Source organism: Gorilla gorilla, chromosome 12, assembly GCF_029281585.2.
Source record: "Gorilla gorilla gorilla isolate KB3781 chromosome 12, NHGRI_mGorGor1-v2.1_pri, whole genome shotgun sequence".
Classification (NCBI taxonomy): domain Eukaryota; kingdom Metazoa; phylum Chordata; class Mammalia; order Primates; family Hominidae; genus Gorilla; species Gorilla gorilla.
In genome coordinates this window covers 36403322-36428489 of record NC_073236.2, presented here as the reverse complement: position 1 = coordinate 36428489, position 25168 = coordinate 36403322, and the positions used below count along the sequence as shown (strand labels likewise).

The 25168-nt window shown below is 42.9% G+C and overlaps 3 protein-coding genes across 5 annotated transcripts in view; 1 reads left to right on the top strand and 2 right to left on the bottom strand.

The window, feature by feature from the left end:
• Positions 1–190: 190 nt before the first annotated feature.
• Positions 191–10244, bottom strand: UNC50 (unc-50 inner nuclear membrane RNA binding protein). 2 transcript variants are annotated; one of them, XM_004031475.4, is made up of 6 exons: positions 9952–10244; positions 8640–8923; positions 7784–7904; positions 2356–2495; positions 2169–2270; positions 191–533 (listed from the first exon to the last, which is right to left on the bottom strand). In XM_004031475.4, the coding sequence occupies exons 2-6, from the start codon at positions 8917–8919 to the stop codon at positions 397–399; spliced, it is 780 nt and encodes a 259-aa protein (XP_004031523.1). In that variant the 5' UTR covers positions 8920–8923; positions 9952–10244; the 3' UTR covers positions 191–396. The 2 variants fall into 2 exon arrangements, with proteins under 2 accessions (XP_004031523.1, XP_018876324.1); XM_019020779.3 differs by having other exon boundaries at positions 8640–9036; positions 9952–10152.
• COA5 (cytochrome c oxidase assembly factor 5) lies at positions 10163–18935 on the top strand. The gene is made up of 3 exons (XM_004031477.4): positions 10163–10371; positions 14475–14558; positions 17462–18935. The coding sequence occupies exons 1-3, from the start codon at positions 10273–10275 to the stop codon at positions 17501–17503; spliced, it is 225 nt and encodes a 74-aa protein (XP_004031525.1). The 5' UTR covers positions 10163–10272; the 3' UTR covers positions 17504–18935.
• INPP4A (inositol polyphosphate-4-phosphatase type I A) overlaps positions 18482–25168 on the bottom strand; it is a 153669-nt gene continuing 146982 nt past the window's right edge. For both annotated transcript variants that reach the window (XM_031007953.3, XM_055378470.2), the window contains one exon: positions 18482–24757. In XM_031007953.3, coding sequence (XP_030863813.1) covers positions 24754–24757 — 4 coding nt within the window. In that variant the 3' untranslated portion in view covers positions 18482–24753. The remainder of the gene's footprint in view (positions 24758–25168) is intronic.

Below are 25168 nucleotides of genomic sequence, written 5' to 3'. Positions count from 1 at the left end.
GAAATCGAGATTATGCATCTTTGTCAATAGGAGAGTGATGGGGCTGTATGATTATTCCCTTGTTCTCCAACTAGATGATACTCTTTCAAAAATACTTAATTCATATTGTTTTACGTTTATGTCTTCCCCATGCCATTAGCATTTTACATGTAGCTCTTACATTTGCAAATATTAGAGTGAACACACATGCTTTAGTTTAAAAAATATTTATTATAGAAATGTACATTTAATTAGTTTTAAGGAATGTACCTGACCACAGTGTTAATATATATTTCTTCAAATTTGCAAACTTTACACCTTTAAGATATCTACAAAGATTATGATAGTTTATTTACAAGTTTTACAAGAAATGATCACAATACTGTTGACACAGTTACGATTGAATCTTCTCACTTTTTATTTCACTCTGTACTTATAGAAAGAACAGAGAGTATGGGTGAAGTTCCATCCCAGTGCCAGGGACAGCCCGTAGAGCAGAATCAGAGGTGCAAATGGATACAGAAGAATTACTGTATTTTTCAAAAATGGCAATGCTGGAAAAAGAAAGGAATCCAAACTGATTTTTTAAAAAAAACAAATAAATGACTAATAAAATGAACATTTTGAAAGACAGCTTACTTCAACATGTGGGGTGAAAGGGAATGCATCTTTTGAATCAGTAAGATGATGCTATTTATGCCCAGAACTAGATTACTCTTCCCAACCCCTCTGTGCTGTTTCCTTCTTGTCTAGGGCTGGGAAGAAACCTAGGAGAGGAATTATTTCAGCACAGAGGCTGAGTGGGACATACACTGGACCAAGAGAGGTTAACAATGAGGGAGAAATGTCACAAATATTCATGAAAACAGTGGTGAATTTAAACTTGTGACTGCCTCAGAAACCTCTAGGAGTCCAACTTAAAGTACAGAGATGGATGGCGTTATAGGAAAACATCTTTTAGCTATTTGAGGTTTTCCAGTGTAAAGCATTATACCCCCACTTTAAGAGGGTGTGAGCTCAACTAGTAGCCCAGGCTTCAGAAAAGAACTGAAACTCTAAAAGCCTGGCTCCAAATATTGATGTTTCTTGCTCACTGCTTAGTTAGCGGGACCCTACCCCATGCATCCCGACCTAAGTATTTCTCATATAGGAAGTTCTTAAACAAACTGAGCTGTACTCCAACTATTCTAAGTGGTATAGGGAGTTACCAGGAGTGTTCAAATAACCACTTAGAGAAACCACAGTGCTGCAGTGTTCTCATCACAAAACACTTTCAAAATTCGTTAGAAATGACACAAACATCTCCCCTGGACTAGAGAAAGCACTCCCCAAACAAGGCATTACAATGAAGGGGTTAAGTGTTCCCTGACAAACCAGCCAAGGGGGGAGAGAACCAGGGTGGGAACAACTCTGGAGCCAGGCATAGTCAGAGCCATCTGTATTTACAGTTAGGCCCTAATCATCTACAGTAACAGGAAAGGAAGGGCTAAGAAACGTACAGCGCAGTCTCTAGATTTTATTTGGCTTTATCTAATGGGATCATTTCTTAACATAAATGAAAAATAATATATGTTCCTCATTCATATTAAGAAAAATGAACTGACAACAGGATTTAAGAGTAAATCTGCAAACATGTCCTGAGGACAATAAATGTTGGGCCCGATCTTCTGTGATCGTCTACAGAACCATACGGTAATCATGAAAACTAAGAATGGGGCAAAAAGTATGATTCAAAAGGCTTTAGAGAACTTCAGTTCATAGACCTATGTAACAAGATGCCGGGCCGGCCCCACCTTTCTTCGCTCTACCCTCCTGCTGGTAACCCACAACCTGAAAGCATGGGAGAAGAGGAGCGAATGGTCTTGGATTCCTGCAAGTCATCTGGAGATAACCAGTATGGTTTAACATGGTTCCTTGAAAGGAAAAAATCTGTTATATACCAGCTAAGCCATTTTCTAGCTGCATGACCATGGGTAAGTTGCTTAATCTCTCTGCCTTAGTTTCCTCATTTGAAAATGGAAACAAGTAAACCTGTGTAATTGTCATGAATATTAAATGAGATAATGCACATAAAATACTTAGGATGGTGCCTGTTAAGTGTTCCATAAAAGCAAGCTGTTTGTACTACTGTTACAACTTTCCCCCTCTTGCTATGTTCTCAACCAAAAACATTTAAAAGAATTACTTACCACTGTATCCCAGGAAAGTTACATAGATATAATAGCCAACTGCAACCAACCATAAGGTATTTCCAACTAAATATCCAATAAATGTGTCTGTCAGGATAACATCTGCCAGAAGAGATGCAGACCATGAGTCCCTTTACCAATGCATGCAATGAAGACTTGGATAATATTCTAATTAACTGCTACTTACGGTTGATGAAAAAAAGCTGGATAAAATGCAAAATGACCAGGAGTGGATAAAAAGCATTGAGATGCACATCAAAAGCATAGCCCCATTCCACATCATAGTCTCTGCTCTGTCGTTTCACTAAATACTTGTTAGAGATGAACCTAAGAGCAAAATTAAAATTTCTTTCATAATAAAATGAATTCTGTAAATGTTTACTGACGACTTTCTATGCGGCAGACATTCTAAATTCTGGAGATATACCAGTAAACAAAACAGACAAAAATCCCTGCCTTCCATCTAGGAAGGAAGGCTGACAATGATACACCTATGTCAGATGGTATTATGGAAAGAGAGAAAGCAGCAGAGAAATGTGCAGAATACAAACTTGAGATGCAATTGTACATATGAGGGTCATAAAGTAACATTTGGTTAAAGACCCAAGGACAGTGATGGTGCCTGGCAGGCCTGAGGAATGGTGAAAAGACCAGTGTCTGAAAGAAAAGGAGCAAGAAATGAAGTCAGAAAAGAAACAGGGTTGGGCCCAACATCAAGTCACACAGGCTCCATCTCTTACGAAGCCTGTGGCCGTTCTACAATCTTTGGCTTTTATTCCTGGTGACGTGAGAAGCCACTGTGGAGTTCTGAGAAAAGTATTTGACTTAAATGCCTTGACAGAGCCTCTCTGGTGGCGGATCCGAGAACAGACTCCAGAGACAAGACTGGCAGCAGAGACCAGTTAGAAGGCTACTACAAGGAAGAGATGAGCAGAGGGGCTGGTGGCAGTGGAGGTGCTAAGATGTGGCACACACGATACTCTGAAGGTAGAGCTCCTGACATTATTGGATGTGGAGTATGAGAAAAAAATACTCAAGGATGACTGAGAGATTTCTGCCTTGAACAAATGGAAGATGGAGCTGCCTTTAATTGAGGTGGGGCTGGCTGTGGGAAGAGTGGTTTTGAGGTGGGAAGGAGTGTGCGGAAGTTTGAATTTGGACCTGTTATGTTGAAGATGCCAACTAGTATGGAGTAAGAAGTTGTATACAATGTCTAGAGTTTAGAAGACAAGTCCAAACTGGAGATATAAACTCATCAGTGTGTAGATGATATTAATATTTAAAGCCACGGGCCTGAATGATGTCACCAAAAAAATGAATGTGGATAATGAACAGGCCCAAGGCCCAAGACCTGGGTCAACCCCCTATTAAAAGGAGGATGAAATAGTAAGAAGCAGTTAGGAAGAGTGACGCATCCAGCCATAAGAACAATTATTCAAGTGTATGTCACTGTTCTACAACATGGCCTACTAGTTTTTCAGTTCAATGATGAATAAAAAGTAAAATATCCAAGTAATAGAAAAGTAAGATCTTCAAAGAACAAAACTTGTATTATAAACATATATTGGAAATTCAATGTATTTTTTAATGTATTATTTCATTTCATCTCAAGGGTACAATTAAGAATACGCTATTCCGACACTGGGGATAAAAATGGAAAATAAACAGCGATACAATACTAACGTTAACAGTCCCTGCATTTCGTTATCTGAAAATGCCAAAACAATACTGAACAAACTAGAGCTTACCAAGACAGTTTCCTTTTTAGCCAAGAATGCGTACCATTCAAATTTTATGGAATCAGTATGTAGCTCACTCCCCAAGAGCACCCTTTCTGTAGACGTTCTCTGCTGCCCCTATTCTCCTGCTTATCCCAAATGGGCGCTTTTCAAGCTTCTGGCCTCAGTGAGAGTCTTTCCTCTGGAAGACAGATGTGCCTTCCAAGAGCACTCCAAGGCACTGTGGTTTTCACCTCCCAGCTCCATATTAACGCCAGTCAGAGGCTCATCATGGCCCAGACTCTTGCCTCTAGGTCTGGAGTCATCAACCTCAGTGTCTACTGACCTTCTTTTCACTCTTCAGGAAGCTCCCTGAACTCAACAGGCCAGCAAGGGCTGCTTCATCTGCATCTGCTGCTTCCTCAGTCATCTAAGCCAAAATCTTACAGGTCATCCCAAAGGAGCCTCCCACCCACTCCCTCTTCCTGATCCCCCCTCATACCTTGTTATCTCAGGAAGCTCTTGAATCCATCCCTCCTCTCTATTCCTATCACCACCATACTATCTGGGCCTCCTCTACTCCTACGCAGACCTCTGCAAGTGTATCCAGCCTTGCCCACTCACTACTCCAACTTTTGCCTCCTCCACTGCCATGGAAAAGATAGTGTGAGTTTGACATTATTTCCTTACTTCAAAGCCTCAAAGCTCCCCACCTCCTTCTGCCCCCAACCCACACATGCAGTCTATGAGATAAAGTCCAATTTTTTTCCTGAATAGCATGAAGGCCAATTTCTCTAGTCACATCTCTTCCTCAGTGACTCGGTGTCACCCTATGCTCCCAGACCTAGTGTGCTGTTCACACCTCTATGCCATTGCACTTGCAATTCCCGGCACCAGGAGTCAACTATTCCCCATCTCCACAAACCACCACCTTATGCTGGCTTCTGTAGCTCCTCTGTGATGGTCATCATTACATGTAGTCATTTCTCTTTCTAGTTCCTCACACAACATAGGTTCTCAAAAATACACTGAATCCCTTTCTATTTAATTCAAACTATGATACAGACTCACATGAAATGTGCTAAACTCCAGGCTGATTTGGTCCCCTTCTGTGCCTGATATTGTTTGGCTGTGTCCCCAAAATCTCATCTTGAACAGCAATCCCCAGAATCCCCACGTGTCAAGGGTGGGGCCAGATGGACGTAATTTCCCCCATGCTGTTCTCATGATAGTCAGTGAGTCTCACAAGATCTGATGGTTTTATAAGCATTTGGCATTTCCCCCACTTGTACTCACTCCATCCCACCACCCTGTGAGGAAGGTGCCTGCTTCTCCTTTGCCTTCTGCCATGATTATAAGTTTCCTGAGGCCTCCCTAGCAATGCAGAACTGTGAGTCAATTAAACCTTTTTCCTTTATAAATTATCCAGTCTCAGATATTTCTTTATAGCAGCATTGAGAACAGACTAAGACAGTGGCCTCCAGAATTACTGCATTCATGGCAGAAAGCTTGTTATGAATGAAACTATTCCTTTGAAAGTCTTATTTATTGAAATTTTAAAACACACCATTTGTTTTTCATGAATTTCTTGGTAATGAATACGTGACTTACATTAGTATTAATTCTAGGCCAGATTTTAGAATTTTATATTAACAGTGGACAGCATTTATTGGCTAACTAGCACATAAAAAAGCTCTGCTGTACTAGTCAGAAGTTACGAAGGAAAATACAGGCATATGTCATTTTACCACACTGCACTGTACTGCGCTTCACAGAAACTGTAGTTTTTTAATTTTTACGTATTGAAGGTTTGTGGCAACTGTGTCCAGCAAGTCTGCCTGTGCCATTTTTCCAGCAGCATATGCTTACTTCATGTCTCTGTGTCAGCATTTTTAAGCAATAAAGCATTTTAAATTCGTCTGTACATTGTTTTTTAGAGCCATAGTGCTATTGTACACTTAAAAGACTACAGTACAGTGTAAATATGATTTTCATATGCACTGGGAACCAACACATCTGTGTGACTCAGTTTATTGTGATATTTGCTTTACTGCAGTAGTCTGGAATGGAACTAGCATATCTGAACTATGCCTGTAAAAGCGTGGTATTGGCTGGGCGCGGTGGCTCACGCCTGTAATCCCAGCACTTTGGGAGGCTGAGGCGGGAGGATCACCTGAGGTCAGGAGTTTGAGACCAGCCTGGCCAAATGGCAAAACCCTGTCTCTACTAAAAGTATGAAAATTAGCCAAGTGTGGTGGTGTGTGCCTGTAATCCCAGCTACTCAGAAGGCTGAGGCAGGAGATTCACTTGAACCCGGGAGGCGGAGGTTGCAGCGAGCTGAGATCGCACCATTGCACTCCAGCCTGGGTGACAGAGTGGGACTTCATCTCAAAGAAAAAAAGGCTGGTATCAGAAGTTATAGTTGCAGAGTTTTGCTTAAAATATTAGTAACTACCAAATATTGAACACTTAACTGTGTCAGGTAATTTTCATAACACAATTATCTCAAAAATTGGACAGAATAGGTAATTAACTAAATTTTGTAAAAGAAGAGACTGGTAAGAGTTTCACAGATAACTAAGTTGGCATTTGAACCCAGGTCTCTCTGCAACTAAAATGTTCTCCACAATGACCACCATGTCTACCCAACCACTGGTCCTCTACTGAGATCGCTAGCCACATCCCCTGCCCTTCATCCAGCATGCCAACCACACAGGAGGACTTTACCAAACACCAGATTTATCCTCAGTACACTGCTGTTGCTAAATCAACCAAAGTCAGACTGAGAACCCTTCTGATAAAGCCTGTGTGTGTGTGGGGGGGGGGGGGGGGGGTGGGGGTGGGGGGGGTGTGTATGAGAGAAAGAAAATTTTATTCTCAGTAGGAAGGCATAAGAAGTTTAAAAAAAAATCCTTCTTTTTCAAGTATACTTCATTTAATGCAAAGATTCAAAGTAAGACTCCACAAAATAACCCTTTAGATCTAAATGGATTTAAACACAATGAATATCAAGAAGTGGTCTCTATTGACAAATGCAGAAAACCATGCTATCATCCAGACAACTTAAGCAGAACTGGCTAAATCTGTAATATTTTTGCAAAACCAGGCATTTTGTTAGTATGCAGAAAATAAATCTCGGGACCCCAAAATCACTAAGTCAAAGGGAAAAGTCAAGCTGGTAACTGTGTCAGGCAAACTTGCCTCGTATTTTATTCCTAAGATAGCTTATCTTTACAGGTGTGGGACAGAAAGTCCTCCTTCTACTCACCTGAGACAAGTGTTTATCTGATTGCTTCCTCTGCCCCATTGTTTATGTAAAAATGCAGACTCACTGAGCCAGACTAAGGCATAAATGACTATTCCTGTACCTGCCTCTCACAAGTAAATTGTGTATTCAGTGAAAGGCAGATCAAAGACTCAAAAGAATGCAACCATTTGTCTCTTATCTAACTATAACCTGCCTTTCCCCACTTTCTGGATTAAAACAATGTACATTTTACACATATTGACTGATGTCTCAAGTCTCCCTAAAATGTATAAGAGCAAGCTGTGCCCCGACCACCTTGGGCACATGTCATCAGGACCTCCTAAGGCTGTGTCACAGGCATGTCCTTAACTTTGGCAAACTAAACTTTCTAAATTGAGACCGATCTCAGATATTTTGGGTTCAAAACATAATTATTTCAATTATTTGCTACATTTGACAATATTATAAACCAGCCTTTATAGTATTTTCTGATATAGGTGGCAACACAGGAGGGAAAATTGTAGCAGTCAAAATTGATCATTTAGTAACTCTACCTGGGTTTCAATTTCCATCTGCTGCTATTGTACCTCTGAAGCAAACAAATGGAGATGCTACAGCAGTATCTGAAAAACCAAAGTTATGGTACTTACCACATTAAAGTTGCTATCAGAAGACCAACGCCTACACAATCTATGAGTACAACCCAAAGGAGAAGCTTTATTGTCTCAAAGAATCCCATGTCCAGCACAAAGCCAAATCCTATAGTGGACACTGAAAGAAAGATTCACAAGATTCATTTAGGGACTCTGCTAGGTTCTGGAAATACAGGACACATCCCTTGCCCTCCAGATGCCCAGGCTAGTGGGAGAGACAGGTCTTTAAACAAAACTCCCAAGATGTGTGAACACTACCTTGGGACACAGCGTGGCCACTGAGAGAGCTGAAGTTTCCTGAGGTGGGCCCTTGCCAGGCTGATTCACCACGGTGGCCTCAGTATTTAGAACGCCAGTGTAGAGAAGGCACTAACATAGTTTAAGTCCAGTTAAGGTGCAAAACACCCTATAAACTTCAATATCTTACCCACTTCAACACCCTACAGGTAAATGAGACCCTTGCATTATGGAATTGGAGAACTTCAGTTTCTCAGGTTCCCATCAATACCTTTACAATTCTCACTGTGGATTTGCCTGTCAAATGCAATTTCCAGTTTCATATTCCTATTCACAGTCAGCTGACATTTGGGTACCGATTCAAGTAGTTAAAAAGATAAGGAGTGAATCTTGTCCCCTGCTTGTCAATGTCCTAGGGTAACAGTTTACTCTGGCATCTGCTTGGGACCTGTAGAACCAAGACTACAACTTTCTTTCCTGTGAGATTTTTTGAGGCTTCAGTAAAAAGGAGAAATAGTTTCCAATATTTCCAGATTCTGACCCACAACACATTTATAACAAAAAATCTAATCAGAAACACTCAGCGTTCAATTCTATCTCAGATAAACACACTTACCACAGAGCCAGATACTTAACAGGACCAAGAAAGCAGGGTCATCTCTGGCCCACTGGTCCTTCGTCTGTTTTCGATAATGAAAATTTCTGTAAACTCTCTGTGGGGATGTAAACAGGTACAGCATCTGCCAGGCAGCAAATTCAAAGTCCATTTGCCGAAAGCGGAAAAGCCTTCTCAGGTATTTGTAGCGTTTCGCTCCGGCTGTGTGTCTTGCCGCATCCCTGGAATTCAAGACTCCGTTCCCCTGCACTAAGGAATTCACTGAAGTACTCGGTAACATCTTCCTAGATGGAAGAAAAACATTTCTTTTACACGTATTCTGAAGAAACTTTTGGCTACCGACACTCCTCTTCTGAGTTATTTGGCAGGGAGGTCACTTTCCATGTTCTTCCCAACCCTAGAGAAAGGCCAGGAGTCAAAAGCAAATGCAGTTAGTTCTGAGGCGGGTCTTTGGGCTTGGGAACCGCAGACTGCAACCTCAGGCAAGGGCAACAGCCCACCCTTCTGAATCACCTAATAACACTTATCCAGGGGCAGCTACCATTACAGAGACAGGGATGATGTGACTGCCCCATGACTCCGAGGATAGTGAAAGACCCAAGATTGGAAATCTGACTCGAAATTCCGTGCTCTTAACCACCAAGCTTTTAAGAAAATGCCTAAGAAAGCAGTTTCAGCCGGTTAGAACAGTGTTACTGAAGAGGTCAAATAAATGGCCTATTCACACAGATCCATCAGCGCACTGCCAGCAAGCTTCTCGTCACTAGAATGAGATTAAAAAACCAAGAAAAACTCCGATCCCTAGTGTTTTACATCCGGAATAGTTCAGCAGAGGGAGCGGTAGCGTCGGAGTCCAGCCCAACCGGTCCGAGCTCCGGGGAGCGCCGGCCACTGCCCGGCTGCCCGTCTCCCCTCCACTTCGCAGGCCCCCCGGACGCCGGCAGCGTCTGGCCGAGCCCAGCTGCTCCCTCCCTGCCCGGGGCCGCGGGTACGGCTGCCAGATTTAGCAAATAAAAACACAGAATACCCAGCTCCATTTGGATTTCAGACAGGCCACGAATAAGGTTTTAGTATGCCTACATCCCACGCAACATTTCGGACATGCTTATACTAAATGCTCTTTCTTTATCTACGATGCAAATGTAACTGGGCGTCCTTTCATTTTAGCCGCAACTCTATCGCCGGCCGAGGGGCCGGACGCCGACATGGTCACTGCCAGGCCGCAGCGACGTCAGGCCGCAAGCTGTCGGGATTAAATGGCCCCCGGCGCGAGCCCGGGCCGCGGGAAGGCAGAGTGGTCCTCAGGCCTCACCTGGAGTCCTGCTACAGCCTCGACCCACGTCCGAACCAGCCCACCACCTCCTCCCAGCAGCCGAGCCCAGCCGCCACCGGGCGGGCTTCCCTTCCCGCAACGGAGCCGGCCCTTGGGGCGCGCCGCGTCACGGGCACCGACTTCCGTCGCGGACGCGCCACCTCTCGGCCCCCGTAGTCCTCGGCCCGACCGTCGCGGCCCGCCGGAAGTTGTTGCTGCTGGCTTCCGGTCCCCTGAGACTGGGGCCTCGCTCGCTCCCGACCCGGTTGCAAGTGTTGCGGTGGGGGAAAGTCGAGTCCGCAGCGGAGGGGAAGCGCCGTCATGCCTAAGTATTATGAGGACAAGCCGCAGGGCGGCGCGTGCGCGGGCCTGAAGGAGGACCTGGGCGCGTGTCTGCTGCAGTCGGACTGTGTGGTCCAGGTAGCGCGGCCGGGCGCTCCCGGTGGTGACGACGCCTGTCCCAGGCAGGCCTGGCTCGGCGGAGGGCAGCGGGTCGCCCGCGGCGGCGGTTGGAGTTAACCATCCCGGGCGTAGGTCACAGCTCGGGCTCACTGAACGTGCGCAGATCCACTGAGCTGTCGGAGCCCCAGTTCCCTGTGGGGTTAAAGCGGAGATAACGATAAACGCACCCTGTCGGGTTTTTGTAAAGGTTAACCCATTTCAGTTCACGAAGCGTTTATGGAATGCTAGCACTCTACTAGGCTCTGGAGACATAAAGGAGAATAAGCCAGGTTTCTTGCCTGCCTAGAAATGATAATCTGTAGAATTAATGATTCCAGAGAGTTGGGTAAACCTGGTACACTGCCCTGGCCAGTAGTGTCTCCTGCCTGTTCAGTTGTGACAGTGTGTGCTCAGTTTGACTTGTGTTGATGTGAATTTGTTTCTGAGTTACAGTTCTCTGCATTCTTGGATGTTAAGTTGTAAAAATAAGGCAACTCCATATTTTCACGATTTCGTATCTTGCTTCCCCTACTTCCTTCACTCCCCGGCTACAGACACAGGTCTCCTTAGCACCCTCTTGGAATGCACTGAAACATGTAGTGAGGTTCACAGTGGACCTGAGTTCTGGATTAGAGCTCAAGTAAAGCACAAGTGCCTTTTCCAATTGCAGAGGCCCGACGAGAGGGCATTCAGTTGTATGCAATTGTCTTTGCATTGGGGGATGTAGTTTCAGAAAGTTGCTGTTATTTCAGAGAAAAGATTACCTCCAAATGGACATCCACTGTAAGACTGTATCAGTGTTTCTACCGAGTCACAGTTTGTTTGGTTCACTGATTTTAGCAGTCAGCCATTCTCGCCTCCCAATGTCTAGTAAAACTTGAGTTATTATAAATTTAAGAGATTATCTCGCCCAACTTCCTTATATAAATGAGGAAACTGAAGTACCGTTGTTTTCAGGGTCCCCTGTCCAGGGCTGTGTTCCCTCTGCCCCTTACTGGTGCTGCCGTTCAGCCAGCTCCTGGTAAATGCCTCTTAAGTGGCAGGCATGGGACCTGACACTGGTGATAATGAAGATGAATCAGTAACAGTCACTACCCATGTAAGCTTGGTGTCATGGGAGAAATAGACATCTAAGGGTCTAAATTCCTGCCATAAGACTGTAAGCATTTATTAAACATGTGTTTAATGACTAGATCTTGAGGAGAAAAATGCGTTAGCCCAAGGGAGAGTGTCTGATTTTGCTTCAGAATTTGGAATCTTCTGAGATGACATTTGAGCTGAGTCTTAAAAGTTGAGTAGTAGTTTATCAAGTAAAGGAGTGGGAACTGTTGTGGTTGTGGGGAAAATCTGAAAGAACAGCAAGTGCAGAGGCAGGGAGATGTGGGAGGGTGCAGAGGAGCTAGTGTCCTGCCATAGGGGAATGCGACAGAAGGCCTGAGGGGAAGGTTGCAGCCAGGTGTGAAGGCCTGTATGTGTGTCAGAGTGAGGAGACTGGATTTTATCCTTACGTTCAGCATCGGAAGGCCATGTTGATGAGTAGTCAAGGGAAGAAAGTACACTGAGTAGGACTGAGGAAAGAAACTCCAAGTGGAGGACAATAGCAGCAGCACAGAGAATTCCAAGCTAGCTTTCTGCAGCGGTTGATACAGCAAACATGTATGGAGTGCCAGGCTCCAGTTCAGGGAACAAGTACTGATGAATGGAACATGGTCTCTCCAGTATAGAAAGCGGAGCTGTTTGGCTAGAATGCTGTAGGCAGAGATTATGGTTGGGACAGCTGGTACAGACTTTGCTTTTCCCGCCATTGAATATGTGGCCTTACCAATGCTCAGATTGGTCAGCCAGAAAACGTGATGCTTATAAGCAATTCTTTAGATGGAAGTTCGTATACAGTTTGTGTTAAATTCATTCTGAATGGTGATTTCAGCTGGATTGTAAAAGGGCAATAGTGAGGAGGTTTGCAGGTCCAGAACAATCTCCTACAATCTGTTGGCAGCTACTGCCCACTGCTCCTCACTGGGGACTCTGAAAGACCAAGGAAAGCTCTGCTGAGGTCTGTGCTTGCTCTATGTGGCAACCTTAATTATGATGGAAATTTTTGATTTCTTAAGTTCTTGAATAAAAAGGTTAATCTGATCCTGTGGCAGGTTGGTGCTGTAGTCTCTTCTTGCCAGTCTTTAACCCACCTGAAACCTGCAGCACCTCGCTCTAGGGAGGAATTCAACATAAACATGTATTTAGTTCTAGGTGCTGCTTTGGGAGATTGTCAAGGAGTTAGAGGGCCTCAGAGAAACTCAGGGTAATGGTAAGGATGTAAATTCCAGTGGGGCTGGAGGAAAGCAGGGAAAAAGCAGATTCAAAAGGCATCTCTTGAAGAGACTTCTTAGGATTTAATGACTCCTGGATGATCAGGACACTGAAACTCTGCCAGAGGAACATCACTCATCATAGGGTATCTTCTTTGTCTCCACTAACAGCTTCCAGATCCGCTGACTCTTCATCAGAATCACCTAGAAGTGGTGTGGCTTTTTAAAAGTACAGATTCCACTGCTGCCCTCACCCTACCCCCAATAAGTTAAAAGTTTCTTTCCTAGGTTGGTTCTTGGGCACAGCCATGTTTGAGAGCACTGACTGATCTTGACCTCAGAAGGCAAAAAAGCTTGGGAGTGTATTAGTTAGAATATAGATTCAAGTGCATGTTACAGAGACCCAGAATAATAGTGGCTTAAACAAGATAGAGAACTTTCTCTTTTGTCCTTGTGCCTATAATCAGGGCCTGGTCATTTCCCTCAATCTTCCATGAACACAGACACTGTTGATCTTGTGACTCTGCTGTGAAAATAGGAAAATATAGCAAGTAGGGTGTTACTCTCATATTCATGGTCCAAGACTGGTTTGCTTCCACATCATCAGGCCCGGCAACCTTATGGAGTGAAGTGAGGAAAGGGGCAAGCCTCTTTAAGGACCAACCCAGAAGTTCTACACCTGTTTCCCACACATTCCAGTGGCTAGAACTTAGTCACAGGACCACAGCTAGATGCAAGGGTGTCTAGGAGATCTCACCCAGCCATATGCTGGATAAAAAGGAAGAGCAGACAGCTAGCAGTCTGTTATTTGGGGTGGAGTGGATGACGAATGACTGTCTCTTAGCTTTAGTGTATCTAGATGGATCTTTACCCCAGGCAGTTGACAATATAGGTTGAAAGCTTTTGAAAAACGTAGCATCTTAGATACAGTTTGAAGAGGCATCAGCTTATAAACTATAGTTATAACCTTTTATATGGTTAGTCTTCTTTTGTCTGCCTCCACGTCTTTCATGTGGGCAACACATCCCACCAGCAGAATTGCAGAGTTTGGAGAGGATGGAAACCTGCTACTCTTATCCACTTTTGAGAGTCACTGAGGTAGATGACATTTGATATCTAGGACCCAGGCAGACATACAGACTGGAAGGTGGCCAAGATTCCTGGGGGACAGGAATACCACAGACATAGTACCCTGTAGCTTTTCATAGGAAAAACTAGCAGAACGTGCCTAGCACTTGCAACATAAAGGTTCTGGGGAGTGGCTGCAGTGATGCGGCTGTAGAGTCAAAATCTGCTTGAGGGAAAATCCCTGATTATGCAGAGCAGATGAGCTTTGGGTTACATTTTTCCTGGTGCATGAATGGGCCACATGTTTCTATTTAAGTAGTATTCCAGCCTGCCTTGTTAATATCTTTGTGAAGTGTTTCGTGCCAACACTAAAAATATTCTGATTTTAGGGTACCCAGTTCACACATTTCACCCATAAGGAAATGAAGATATCCCTTTCTAGATTTTTATATAAAGAGTTTAAGGAAAAGTATCCGATAGAAACCAGTGTTTTCAAGAATTCAACAGTGTCCTTAAAGTTCCCAAGTTACAATTTTTTTTCATTCTTTAGGCACCAATAGCCCAAATGAGTTAAGAACTATTTCCTACATAACTTTCTATTTTCCTCTTTTAACACTTTTAAAAAGGACTATTTTCAGAAGGACAATTATTTTGTACTTTGTGAGAAAATTTCCAAGGTGTTTATATTGTTTTATGTGTCTGTCATAGGAAGGAAAATCACCTCGGCAGTGTTTGAAGGAAGGATACTGCAACTCTTTGAAGTACGCATTTTTTGAGTGTAAAAGATCAGTGGTAAGTGGTTAAAGATTTTTAAAAGCCTATGCTAAAAATTAGCTATAGGGAGGTTAAATATATGAATGACTTAATAGTTATAGGTAAGTTGCAGTGATATGGTTTGGAAAAAATTACATAGATAATATTTCTTCCTCCAGTGAGTTAATGTTAGGTAGCGTTCATAAAAACCCACAGCTCATTGTTATGTTCTTCTGTCACCGTGCTAACCACAGCTGCTGAACTTCATGCATTTCTGAAAGTGTGAGAATGAAGTCTCGGCAGGTATATACGGGTAAAAGTTGATGTTGGCCACTCGAGTTCAGATCAGTTGGCAATTGTATACAAACATATAATGTGGAGCTCTAAGGTGTATACATTTGTGCCTTATGCGACTAAGAGAAAATGTCAGTATCTGTGTTTGAATTTTGGAGGGATGGATTGTAGAAATAGGGCCTAAAAAGAGATTACAAATCTCTGGGGTTCATTCTAACATTCTTTGATTTGGAAGATGTATGGAGATCTTTGGAATGGAAACTGAGACCCTTTTCTTGGAGAAATGTATAAAACCAAAAATATGAGCATCCCATTAAAGGAAGAAAGCACTTGGACTTGAGGATGTTTTTTTTTTGTTTTTTGTTTTTTGTTTTTTTTTTTGAGACGGAGTCTCACTTTGTCACCAGGCTGGAGTGCAGTGGCGCAATCTTGGATCACTGCAACCTCTGCCTCCTGGGTTCAAGAGATTCTCCTGCCTCAGCCTCCTGAGTAGCTGGGATTACAGGTGCCTGCCACTGTGCCCAGCTAATTTTTGTATTTTTTTAGTAGAGATGGGATTTCACCATGTTGGCCAGGCTGGTCTTGAACTCCTGACCTCAGGTGATCTGCCTGCCTCGGCTTCCCAAAGTGCTGGGATTACAGGAGTGAGCCACCACACCTGGCCTTGAGCATGCTTTTGTTTGTTTAGGAACTACACTGCAAATCCCTTCCTTTTTGTTAACAAAAGAAATGGAGGGTACTGATACTTACTACCTGCAAGTGGTTGTAAACAAAGAACTTGGAGCATGTTTGCCAGCTAATCAGATCCAGGGAGGGTGTAAAGTTAGATTAAATTTGGCCCTGCTCTGTTTACTTTCTTAAGTGACATCTTTTCCTGTCATTCAGTGTGAATAGAGGAGGATTTTCTTGCCTTCTCTCACATAGATTTGTTACCCATGTAAAATGCAAACCTTTAACTTTGTCAAAATTTCAAAGCGTGTGCAGTAAACCCTCTGAAATTCTCTACCTAAAGCTCAGTCTTAGATCTCCAAAGAACGAAGTCAGATTTTTTTTATTTTTACAATTTATCTACTTTCAGCAGAAATTTTTAACAATCTTACATAAAAAGTAAAATGTTCTTACCATTTCTAAATATCAGTACAAGGCAGAGTTTCACATATACTTTGACACTGAGAAGAGCACCTTAGGGACCCTTTTTTTTTTTTTTTTTGAGATGGAGTCTCGCTCTGTTGCCCAGGCTGAAATGAAGTGGTGCGATCTTGGCTCGCTGCAACCTCTGCGTCCTGGGTTCAAGTGATTCTCGTGCTTCAGCCTCCCAAGTAGCTGGGACTACAGGCGGCTGCCACCATGCCCAGCTAATTTTTATATTTTTAGTAGAGATGGGGTTTCGCCATGTTGGCCAGGCTGGTCTCAAACTCCTGATCCACCCACCTCTCCCTCCCAGAGTGCTGGGATTACAGGCATGAGCCATTACACCCGACCAGCTTAGGGACCTTTTTATAATCTTTCTCCAAGACCATGTTTTACTGTTAGTCCTCCAAAATGAGTAGAGTCATATCGCTCTTAATGCAACTTGTTATACATGCTTGGCAAAAAACCCAGAAATATAAACATTTAAATTGTGTGGGTAATTTTGTATGCTATTAAAGTGAGTGTGCATCTTATTGAAGGTGAGATGGGAAGTTTGAATCTGCTGTTCTCTCATAGTATGAGCAGTTCACCATCCTGATTCCTGTGTTTAAAAATTTTTTTTTTTAACGTATGGCTTTAGCTACTTTACCTAGTGCTCAGTGAATAAATGGCTGTCTGTCCACACTTTGTTGGACTAACTGGCAGGGTCTGTCTCTAAAATAATTCCTTCCTATAGAATAGTGGTCTGTAACATTTTTGGCACCAGGGACCAATTCCGTGGAAGAAGACAATCTTTCCACGGACGGGGAAGGGGGCAGGGGATGGTTTTGGGATGAAACTGTTCCACTTCAGGTCATCAGGCATTAGATTCTCATAAGGAACGTACAACCTAGATCCCTTGAATGTGCAGTTCACAGTAGGGTTCATGCTCCTGAGACTCTAATGCTGCTGATCTGAATGTAATGCCCCTGATCTGACAGGAGGTGGAGCTCAGGCCCTAACACTCCCTCTCCTGCTGCTGACCACCTGTGTGGCCTGCTTCCTGCCAGGCCATGGACTGGTACAGGTCTATGGGCTGGAGGTTAGGGACCCCCAATATAGAATTTTTGGGGAGTGACATTGACTATGCAAGTTTGCCTTACAAACTGACTTTAGAACCCTCTGCTCTACCTACTACCCTTAAGAAATGACTGCACTGTGAGGCTTCAGTCAAAGAACATGCTGCCAGTTTGTGAGGTGGTAATTCACCTGAAGGATTTTTAATCCCAAAGTAATGTGTTACTTAACATTTTTCAGGGCTCATCAGTTGCAATTTAAAGATTTCAAATATATTAGAATATTAACCTAAACCTAGAAAGTTAAGTTTTTTAGAAGAAGAATGTATATTGAGTATAGTCCAAATAAAAAGTTAAATGTAATGGTTTATTTCTCTCATGCGGTGATACCCTTACCAAAGTAAGGGGTGTTTAACTAATTATATTGTGCCAAATTTGATTTAATTGCATATTTATTTTCAGTTGGATAACAGGGCAAGATTCAGAGGAAGAAAAGGATATTGATGCATTATGTTGAAGCCAACATGGAAAACAACAAATATTTTCCCTGGTCATTAACACAAAGAAGCCAAAATAGGAAACATACTTTTTACTACATCTGTTTGGTTGGACCAGATTTCCCCTCCATGGAACACTGAAGAAAGTGGATGAGTTGTTTTCGAATATGTATAAAGTAAATGATTCTCTTGATCCAAGTTATTTTTAGAAGAAAAACCTAATTGAACAGTTATGGGTTGGGAGCATAATAAATGTGTTTTGAGAATTGTTCTAAAGCACAGAAAATGGAAAGACTGTCATTTGCAAACTTGACTCTTCAATTGAATTACCCAATTTGTACAGGCCACTGATGTGACTGACACAGTCGATAACATGCAGCCTATCCAGAAGGTGTCTGTTGGGAAAGTTTAGGATAAAACTTTTTCTTTAGTTCAGTCTTTTCCTGTCTAGTTCTAAAATGAATTGTGTTTGATTCCTTAGAGAAGAAATACTTCGTTTGTGCTCTGATTCACTGAAGTAATAACCTCAGCACTTTAATAGCGTCCACAGGCATAGCTGATGCTAGGCCCCAGATTGTGTTGCCCAGGCTCTTTACCATCATCTTCGGACTGTTTTTGTTTCCTGGTTTCATTTTCAGTCTGGCCCGCTCTACATAATGGGCCAGTGTCAGTTCCAAGTCCACATCCTTATTATCCATGATTCAAAAGGGAGGGAGAGAACCTTTTTCAGGGTCCACAAATCAAATCTATAAAAGGACTCTGGTCTTCCCAGGATCACCTGCCCTTGCATTGGACCAGTCCCTGTGGAAGAGGGGATGGGGGCCTGTGATCTTGGCCAGGCCTGGGCTATCTGCACTGTCATTGCTAACTCCTGTCAGAATCACATGGATGAGTAGTGGGCTGAATCCCAAAAGGAAAGGGGTTTAGAGCAAGTGGAAACAACAGATGTTCACTATAGAAAGCAAGAATGAAAACCATGAAGTGGTTGAAGATTAGCCTTACAGTAATTTTATTCTGATCACTTAATACAGTAGAGTCAAACAGGAATCCAAGTTTCCAACTTTATTTTTGGCACTGAAGAATTACAAAGAACTCTAGCGTCTTTATACCTCCGTGGTTCACTGGAGTTAAAGCAATCGGGGCGTTGTACAGCTCACTTGAGTTTTTAAAGGTTCTACTAAAAAGTGAGAATTCCACACCAATATGGGTCATTGTTGCAGAATATCACAAAGGTCTGTTGTGTATACTCCTTTTCACCAGGAAAGGGACAATAATAGTTTTTTTCAATGTATATATATTTAAGTGATCTAACTTTTTATTAATAAAAGTAAACAACTCTAAAATGTATATTATAAAGCCCTGTCATCTTTGTTGAGTAATAGCTTTATTGAGCTTTATTTGGAGAAATACACATGCCATAAAATTCACCCTGAAACTTACCAATTCAGTGTTTTTTATTATATCTACAGAGTTGTGCAACCATCACCACTAATTCCAGAACATTTGCATCACTACAAAGAGCAACCTGTACCCATTAGCAGTCACTTCCCTTCTCCCTCAGCCTCAAAACCACTAAGACGCTTTTTATATAACATGTAGCCTTTTGTGACTGGCTTCTTTCACTTACCATAATGTTTTCAAGGCTCATCCACATGTAGAATCTATCTGTACTTCATTACCTTTTGTGAATAATATTCCATAGTATAGATGCACCACATTTTATTTATCCATCAGTTGGCAGACGACTGGTTTGTTTACACATTTGAGCTATTATGACTAATGCCATGAACAATAGTGAACAAATTTTGCATGGACATATGTTTCTGTAAGAGTGGAATTACAGGGTCATATAATTCCAACCTTTTTTTTTTTTTTTTTGAGACAGGGTCTCTGCTGTTGCCCAGAGTGCAGTGGCATGATTACAGCTCACTGCAGCCTCACCCAGGCTCCTCCTAACTCAGCCTCCTGAGTAGCTGGGACCACAGTCACGTGACACCATGCCCAGCTAATTTTTTTTGTATTTTTGTGGAGACAGGGTCTCCCCATGTTGCCCAGGCTGGTCTCAAACTCTTGGGCTCAGGTGATCCTCCCACCTCAGCCTCCCAAAGTGCTGGGATTACAGGCGTGGGCCACTGTTCCTGGCCCAACTTTAACATTTTGATGAACTGCCAAAATTTTCCACAGTAGCTGTACCATTTTACATTTCCACCAACAATCTTTGAGGGTTCCAGTTTCTCCACATCACCAGCAGTTATAATTCATGTTTGATTATAGCCATTCTACTGGGTATGAAGTCGTATCTACTTGAGATTTTGACTTTCATTTCTCTAACGACTAATGATGTCTGAGCATGTTTTCATGTGCTTATTGGCCATTTGTATGTCTTTAGAGAAATGTCTATTCAAGTCCTTAGTCCAGTTTTCAGTTCGGTTCTTTTTATTGTTGTAACAGTTTTTTGTATGTTGTAGATACAAGTCACCTAAAGATAAGTGATTCACAGATTCTCCCAATTTGTGGTTTGTCTCTTCACTTTCTTGATGGTATCCTTTGAAGTATAATTTCTAATTTTGGTGAATTACAATTTATTTTTTTCTTTTGGTGTATCTAAGAAACCATTGCCTAATCTAAGCTTAATGGAAATTTATTCTTTTATCTTCATTTAAGAGTTTTACATTTTTACCTCTTACATGTGAGTCTGATTCATTCTAAAAATAATTTTTCAGGCTTTTATTTGCAATATATTTTTAAAATTTTAATTGTAAGATACACATAAAATTTACTATCTTAACCATTTTTAAGTGTACAGTTCAACAGTGTTGAGTGCACTCACAATTATGCAACCAATCTCCAGAACTCCCCTTCACCCCCACCACCCCTCCAACTCTCCACCTTGACGGTCACCATTCTACTTTATGTCTACAGTAAGTTACTCGTGTGGAATCATACCACATTTGTCTTTGACTGGCATATTTCACTTAGCATATGTTCTCAAGGTTCATCCATGTTGTAGTATGTATCAAAATTTCCTTCCTTTTTTAAGGCCAAATAATATTCAGTTGTATGTATATGGCACATTTTGTTTACCTACCTGTCAGTAGACACCTGGGTTGCTTGTGCCTTTGGGTAACTGTGAATAATGCTGCTGTGAATATGGGTATACAGATACCTCTGTGACCCTGCTTTCAGTTCTTGTGGGTATATACCCATAAGTGGAATTGCTGGAGCACACAGTTATTCTATTTTTAATTTTTTCAGGATCAGCCGTACTGTTTTCCACAGCAGCCATACTAGTCTACAGTAACAGCACACAAGGATTTCAACTTTTCCACATTCTTGCCTATACTTGTTATTTTTTATTTTTTTTAAATAGTGGCCATCCTAATAGGTGTGAAGTATCTCAGTGTGGTTTTAATTTGCATCTTCCTAATGATTAGTGGTGAACATAATTTCATGTACTTGTTGGCCATTTGTATATCTCTTTGGAGAGATGTCTCAAATCATTTTGAATGAGTTAAATCATTCAAATGGGTTAAATCCCTTACAATGGTTAAGGTGGTAGATGGGTATTAAAAAAATAGGTTGTTTGCTCTTTTGTTGTTGAAGTTCCTTGTATATTCTAGATGTTAACCTCTTATCAGATGCATGATTTGCAAATATTTTCTCCCATTCTGTAGGCTGCCTTTTTTTTTTTTTTTAAATGCACAGGGGTTTTGCATTTTGGTGTAGTCTAGTTTGTTTTTACTTTTGTTGCCTGTGCTTTTGGTGTCATACCCAAGTCACCGCTGACTCCAATGAAGTTTCTCCCGTGTTTTCTTCTGGGAGTTAAGAGTTTTAGCTTTTAAATTATGTCTTTGATCTATTTTGAATTAATTTTTGTATATGGTGTGAGTGTCCAGCTTCATTTTTTTGCCTAAGGATAGCTGGTTTTCCCAGCACCATTAGTTGAAAAGATGTTCTTTCCCCATTGAATGGTCTTGGCATCCTATGGAAAATCATTTGACCATATATGCCAGGGTTTATTTCTGGGCATGCTATTCTATTCTGCACTTCTGTCTGTACATATTTATGCCAGTGCCACATTATTTTGATTACTGTAGCTCTGTAATAATAAGCTTTGAAATCAGGAAGTATGTGACCTCCAGCTTTGTTCTTTTTCAAGATTGTTTTGGCTACCTGGGGTTCCTTGAGATTCGATGTAAATCTTAGGATGGATTTTTCTATTTCCACACACAAATCAGTTGGGAATTTGATGGGGGGGGGGTACATTGAATCTGTAGCTCACTTTTGATAGTACTGTCATCTTAACAATATTAGGTCTTTCAATCCATGTGCACAAGATGTCTTTCCATTTTTTGGCATCCTTAATTTCTTTGCAGCAAAATTTTGTAGTTTTCAATATACAAGACTTTTGCCTCTTTGGTTGTTTATTCCTGAGTATTTTCTTTATGATGCTACTGTACATAGAACTGTTTCCTTAATTTCCTTTGGAGATTGTTCAACAATGGTGGGTTTTTAACATTTAATTTTTACTGTTAAACAACCAGTATACCGAAAAGTGAATAGGATGTTCGTATGTTAAGAACAAAGTAATCTGTCATGTAACTGGCCATCCAGATCAAGATAACATTGCCTGAACCCCCTGTAATTTTAGCCTGACTTTTTTCAGAGACCCTCTCACTTGCCCCTTTACCACACTCTGCCATTTGCCTTCTCCTTTGACCTTTTGAATTTGGCTCGTGATGCGTTTAGTGTAACCAATTAGTGTAACCAATTATGTAGTGAGAAAAACAGCGTGGTCCAGTGCTGAAATAGGAAATATTTCAGTTGAACACTACAAAACCACCATTTGTTCATGTGTTTATTCAACAAACTTTAGCTCCTTCATAGCGGGCATTACACTTGCTCTTGTGAATACAGAGGGGACTGACAGTGGACAGGATATGCATGAAAGAAGCGTCATAGTCAACAATGAAGGAGAGGAACTTTTTTTGAAAGGGCCAACTTCATTTGTGGGGAGAAATCACCATAAAGGAAGGCAGACCTGAGACTAGCCTTGCAGGAGGGGTGAGGATGCTCAGGAGAGGTCCAGATCCGAGGGGACTGATACAGACTGGGACTGATACAGACCAGGCCTGGGAGTGCATGGATGGAAATTATGGGATGGTTCTCAAGAGATACAGGTTCAGTGGCTGATTGATGGGATGTGGAGGAGAAAATGACCCCAAGGTGGTCTATTAGAGGGAGACTCAGCCAGCATGGCGGAGGAGAGGCATGAGTATGCTGTATTTGATCATCTTAAGTGAGAAAGGGAACCCAGGAGAACACCACGCCATTAGTGGCAGGTGGTGGGCAACAGCAAATTTGAGAGTGAGGAGGGATGGTCAGAGACGTAGGACCACCAGGAGAGAGTCAGGCCACAGACACTGAGGGAGGGCCGGGTGGCAAGGAGGAGGAAGCAGTGAAGGCTGTGTCTGTCTACATCCATCTAACACAGGCAACCTCTTTGGAGCCATGGAGATGCAAGTGTGTTTCCTACCCTGTCTGCTCAGCTTTTTCTGTTATGTGGGACAACAGTGTGAAAGACCTGCCTGGACTGGCCTGCAAGGCCCACAGGGGCCTGATGCAGGAAGAAATCATGGCAAAGACAGGGGTCCAGTGGAGGGAATCTAGAGTATGGGCGTTTTCAGGCTACACCCTGGGAGCCCTGTCGTAGCCTGGAGGGCAACAGCTAATAAAAACAAGACCAAGCTACTCTCCGTTTGCCTACTGTTGGCACAGGATGGGGGGTGGAATCGTATGGAGGGTGCAGCCTCAGGCTGGAGAAGCCTCCCTGGGGCCCCTGGCAGGGGAGGGAGTGCCTGTGCAGGCCAGCTCACAGGATCCCACTACACTGCAGAGCACGGTGTAGCCCCCACCAGCTTTTCCCACTTAAAAGTCATCATTTGGCCACCAGACAAATCGTAGACTGATCCTGGGGCCGATGTCCACGGTGCTGGTTGGTACCCACAGTTAACGTCAGCAAGGCATCAGGTCAGTTGCGGCCAGGGCCACTATTGGGAGCAGACAGCCTGCTAAACACAAGTTTCCATCTGTACAACCCAGCGCTCTCTCTGCCAGAGGTCGTGCTGCTTGGTGTTCACAGGAATGAAAGATATTTTTGGTCAGCATATACCTCTCAGAAAAGGATGCTATTTTGCTTTTTTTTCTGTCTTCCTGATTTCAAATACTGGATTTTATCCACTGTAAATTTGATTACTTCCTACTTTTGGAAATAACCAGGGTCTCTGAGAAGAGGGCACTTTTAAAAGTGTAAAAACCATCATGGATCCCGATAAGCCAGCTCTGCCCCTCTCTGGAGGCCCTCATGGGCAGCCGGGGGCCAGGTCAGGCAGCCTGAGCTGTTTCCTGCTGCCCACTCCTCTCCAATCTTCCTTGACCCCCTTGGTTCTGTCATCACTGCCATCCCTGCAGGTTCCACAGGGAGTGTGTGCTTCTGGGCTGGGGTTCCTTCTGTGCACAGCAGAGCAGTGCCCTCACTATAACTTATAGAAAATCGGCTCTTAAGAGGGGCTGGTAGAAGAGGACATTTTGGGGAGAAAGTGATAAGAAGAAGAGAGTTTGTCCATCTCCAAATGCAGAGTTCTGTGAGGGCCTGCCTGCCAGGAGGAAGTGCTGGTCTTGGAAGAGCCATCCCAGGAACACGATGGCATGTGAGGCCAGTTCCTTCTGTCCATGTGTTCCCAATACCCCTATACACAGAACAGCTCTTCTCCCCCCAGCTTAAGAGAAATGCTGGCAGCCCTTTAGAGTGACCAAAGAGGTCACACTGCCCACTGAGAGAGATCTACTGCTCATTACTACAACATTAGGAACACTCAATGCTGCTGAGGATACTGTGAGAAACCTCTGTTCAAAAATGGTGCCAACCTGCTGTGTGATGCTGGTAAAGAATAGAGGGAGGTTACGCAGTAGAACAGTGTACAATGAAGTAACCTCCCCACATGGCTAATCATTTCTGTTCTTGGAAAAATCACAAATCGGGAAGCTCCAACCTCCAGCTCCTCTTACCTTCCTCCAGCGCAAAGCCTCCCTGGGACAACTCCCCTAGATCTGGGCAGCCAGATTGTGCCAAGTCATCTACTAAGCAGAGACTCAACAGGAAACTGAAGCGCAGCACCAGAATGGCATGTGGAGGGAGGGCAGGAAGAAGCTCACGGTGGCTGATGTCTGGGCGTCCTGACATGTCTTCTTCTTGGCTTAACTTTAAAGAGAAGCAAAATTAGGCCTGACCTTGAGGGATTCCCTCTGACTTTACATACTGTAAGCACAACACAGGACTTACACCAAGATGATTCCAGATGGATTGATCTAAATGTAGGACTGAAACCATAAACATCCTAGAAATAAGAACAGGTAAATGCTGAAAAAATAATCCTGAGACATGAGAGTGAAGGTAGAAACTGTTAATAATATTAAACTGAGCATGGCCCATGCACCAAGCAAGGTGCCAGTGAGCACTTTAGTGCAGCCCCTCGTCGTGGGCACGCGGCCACACCACCATGCCCACAAGGACATGGCTGTCCCATATGTCCCACCTTCCATGGTGAAGCCAGGACTCCATTTCAGAACAAGCATCAAAATGAAAGACAGGTATATGTGACTACATAAACCA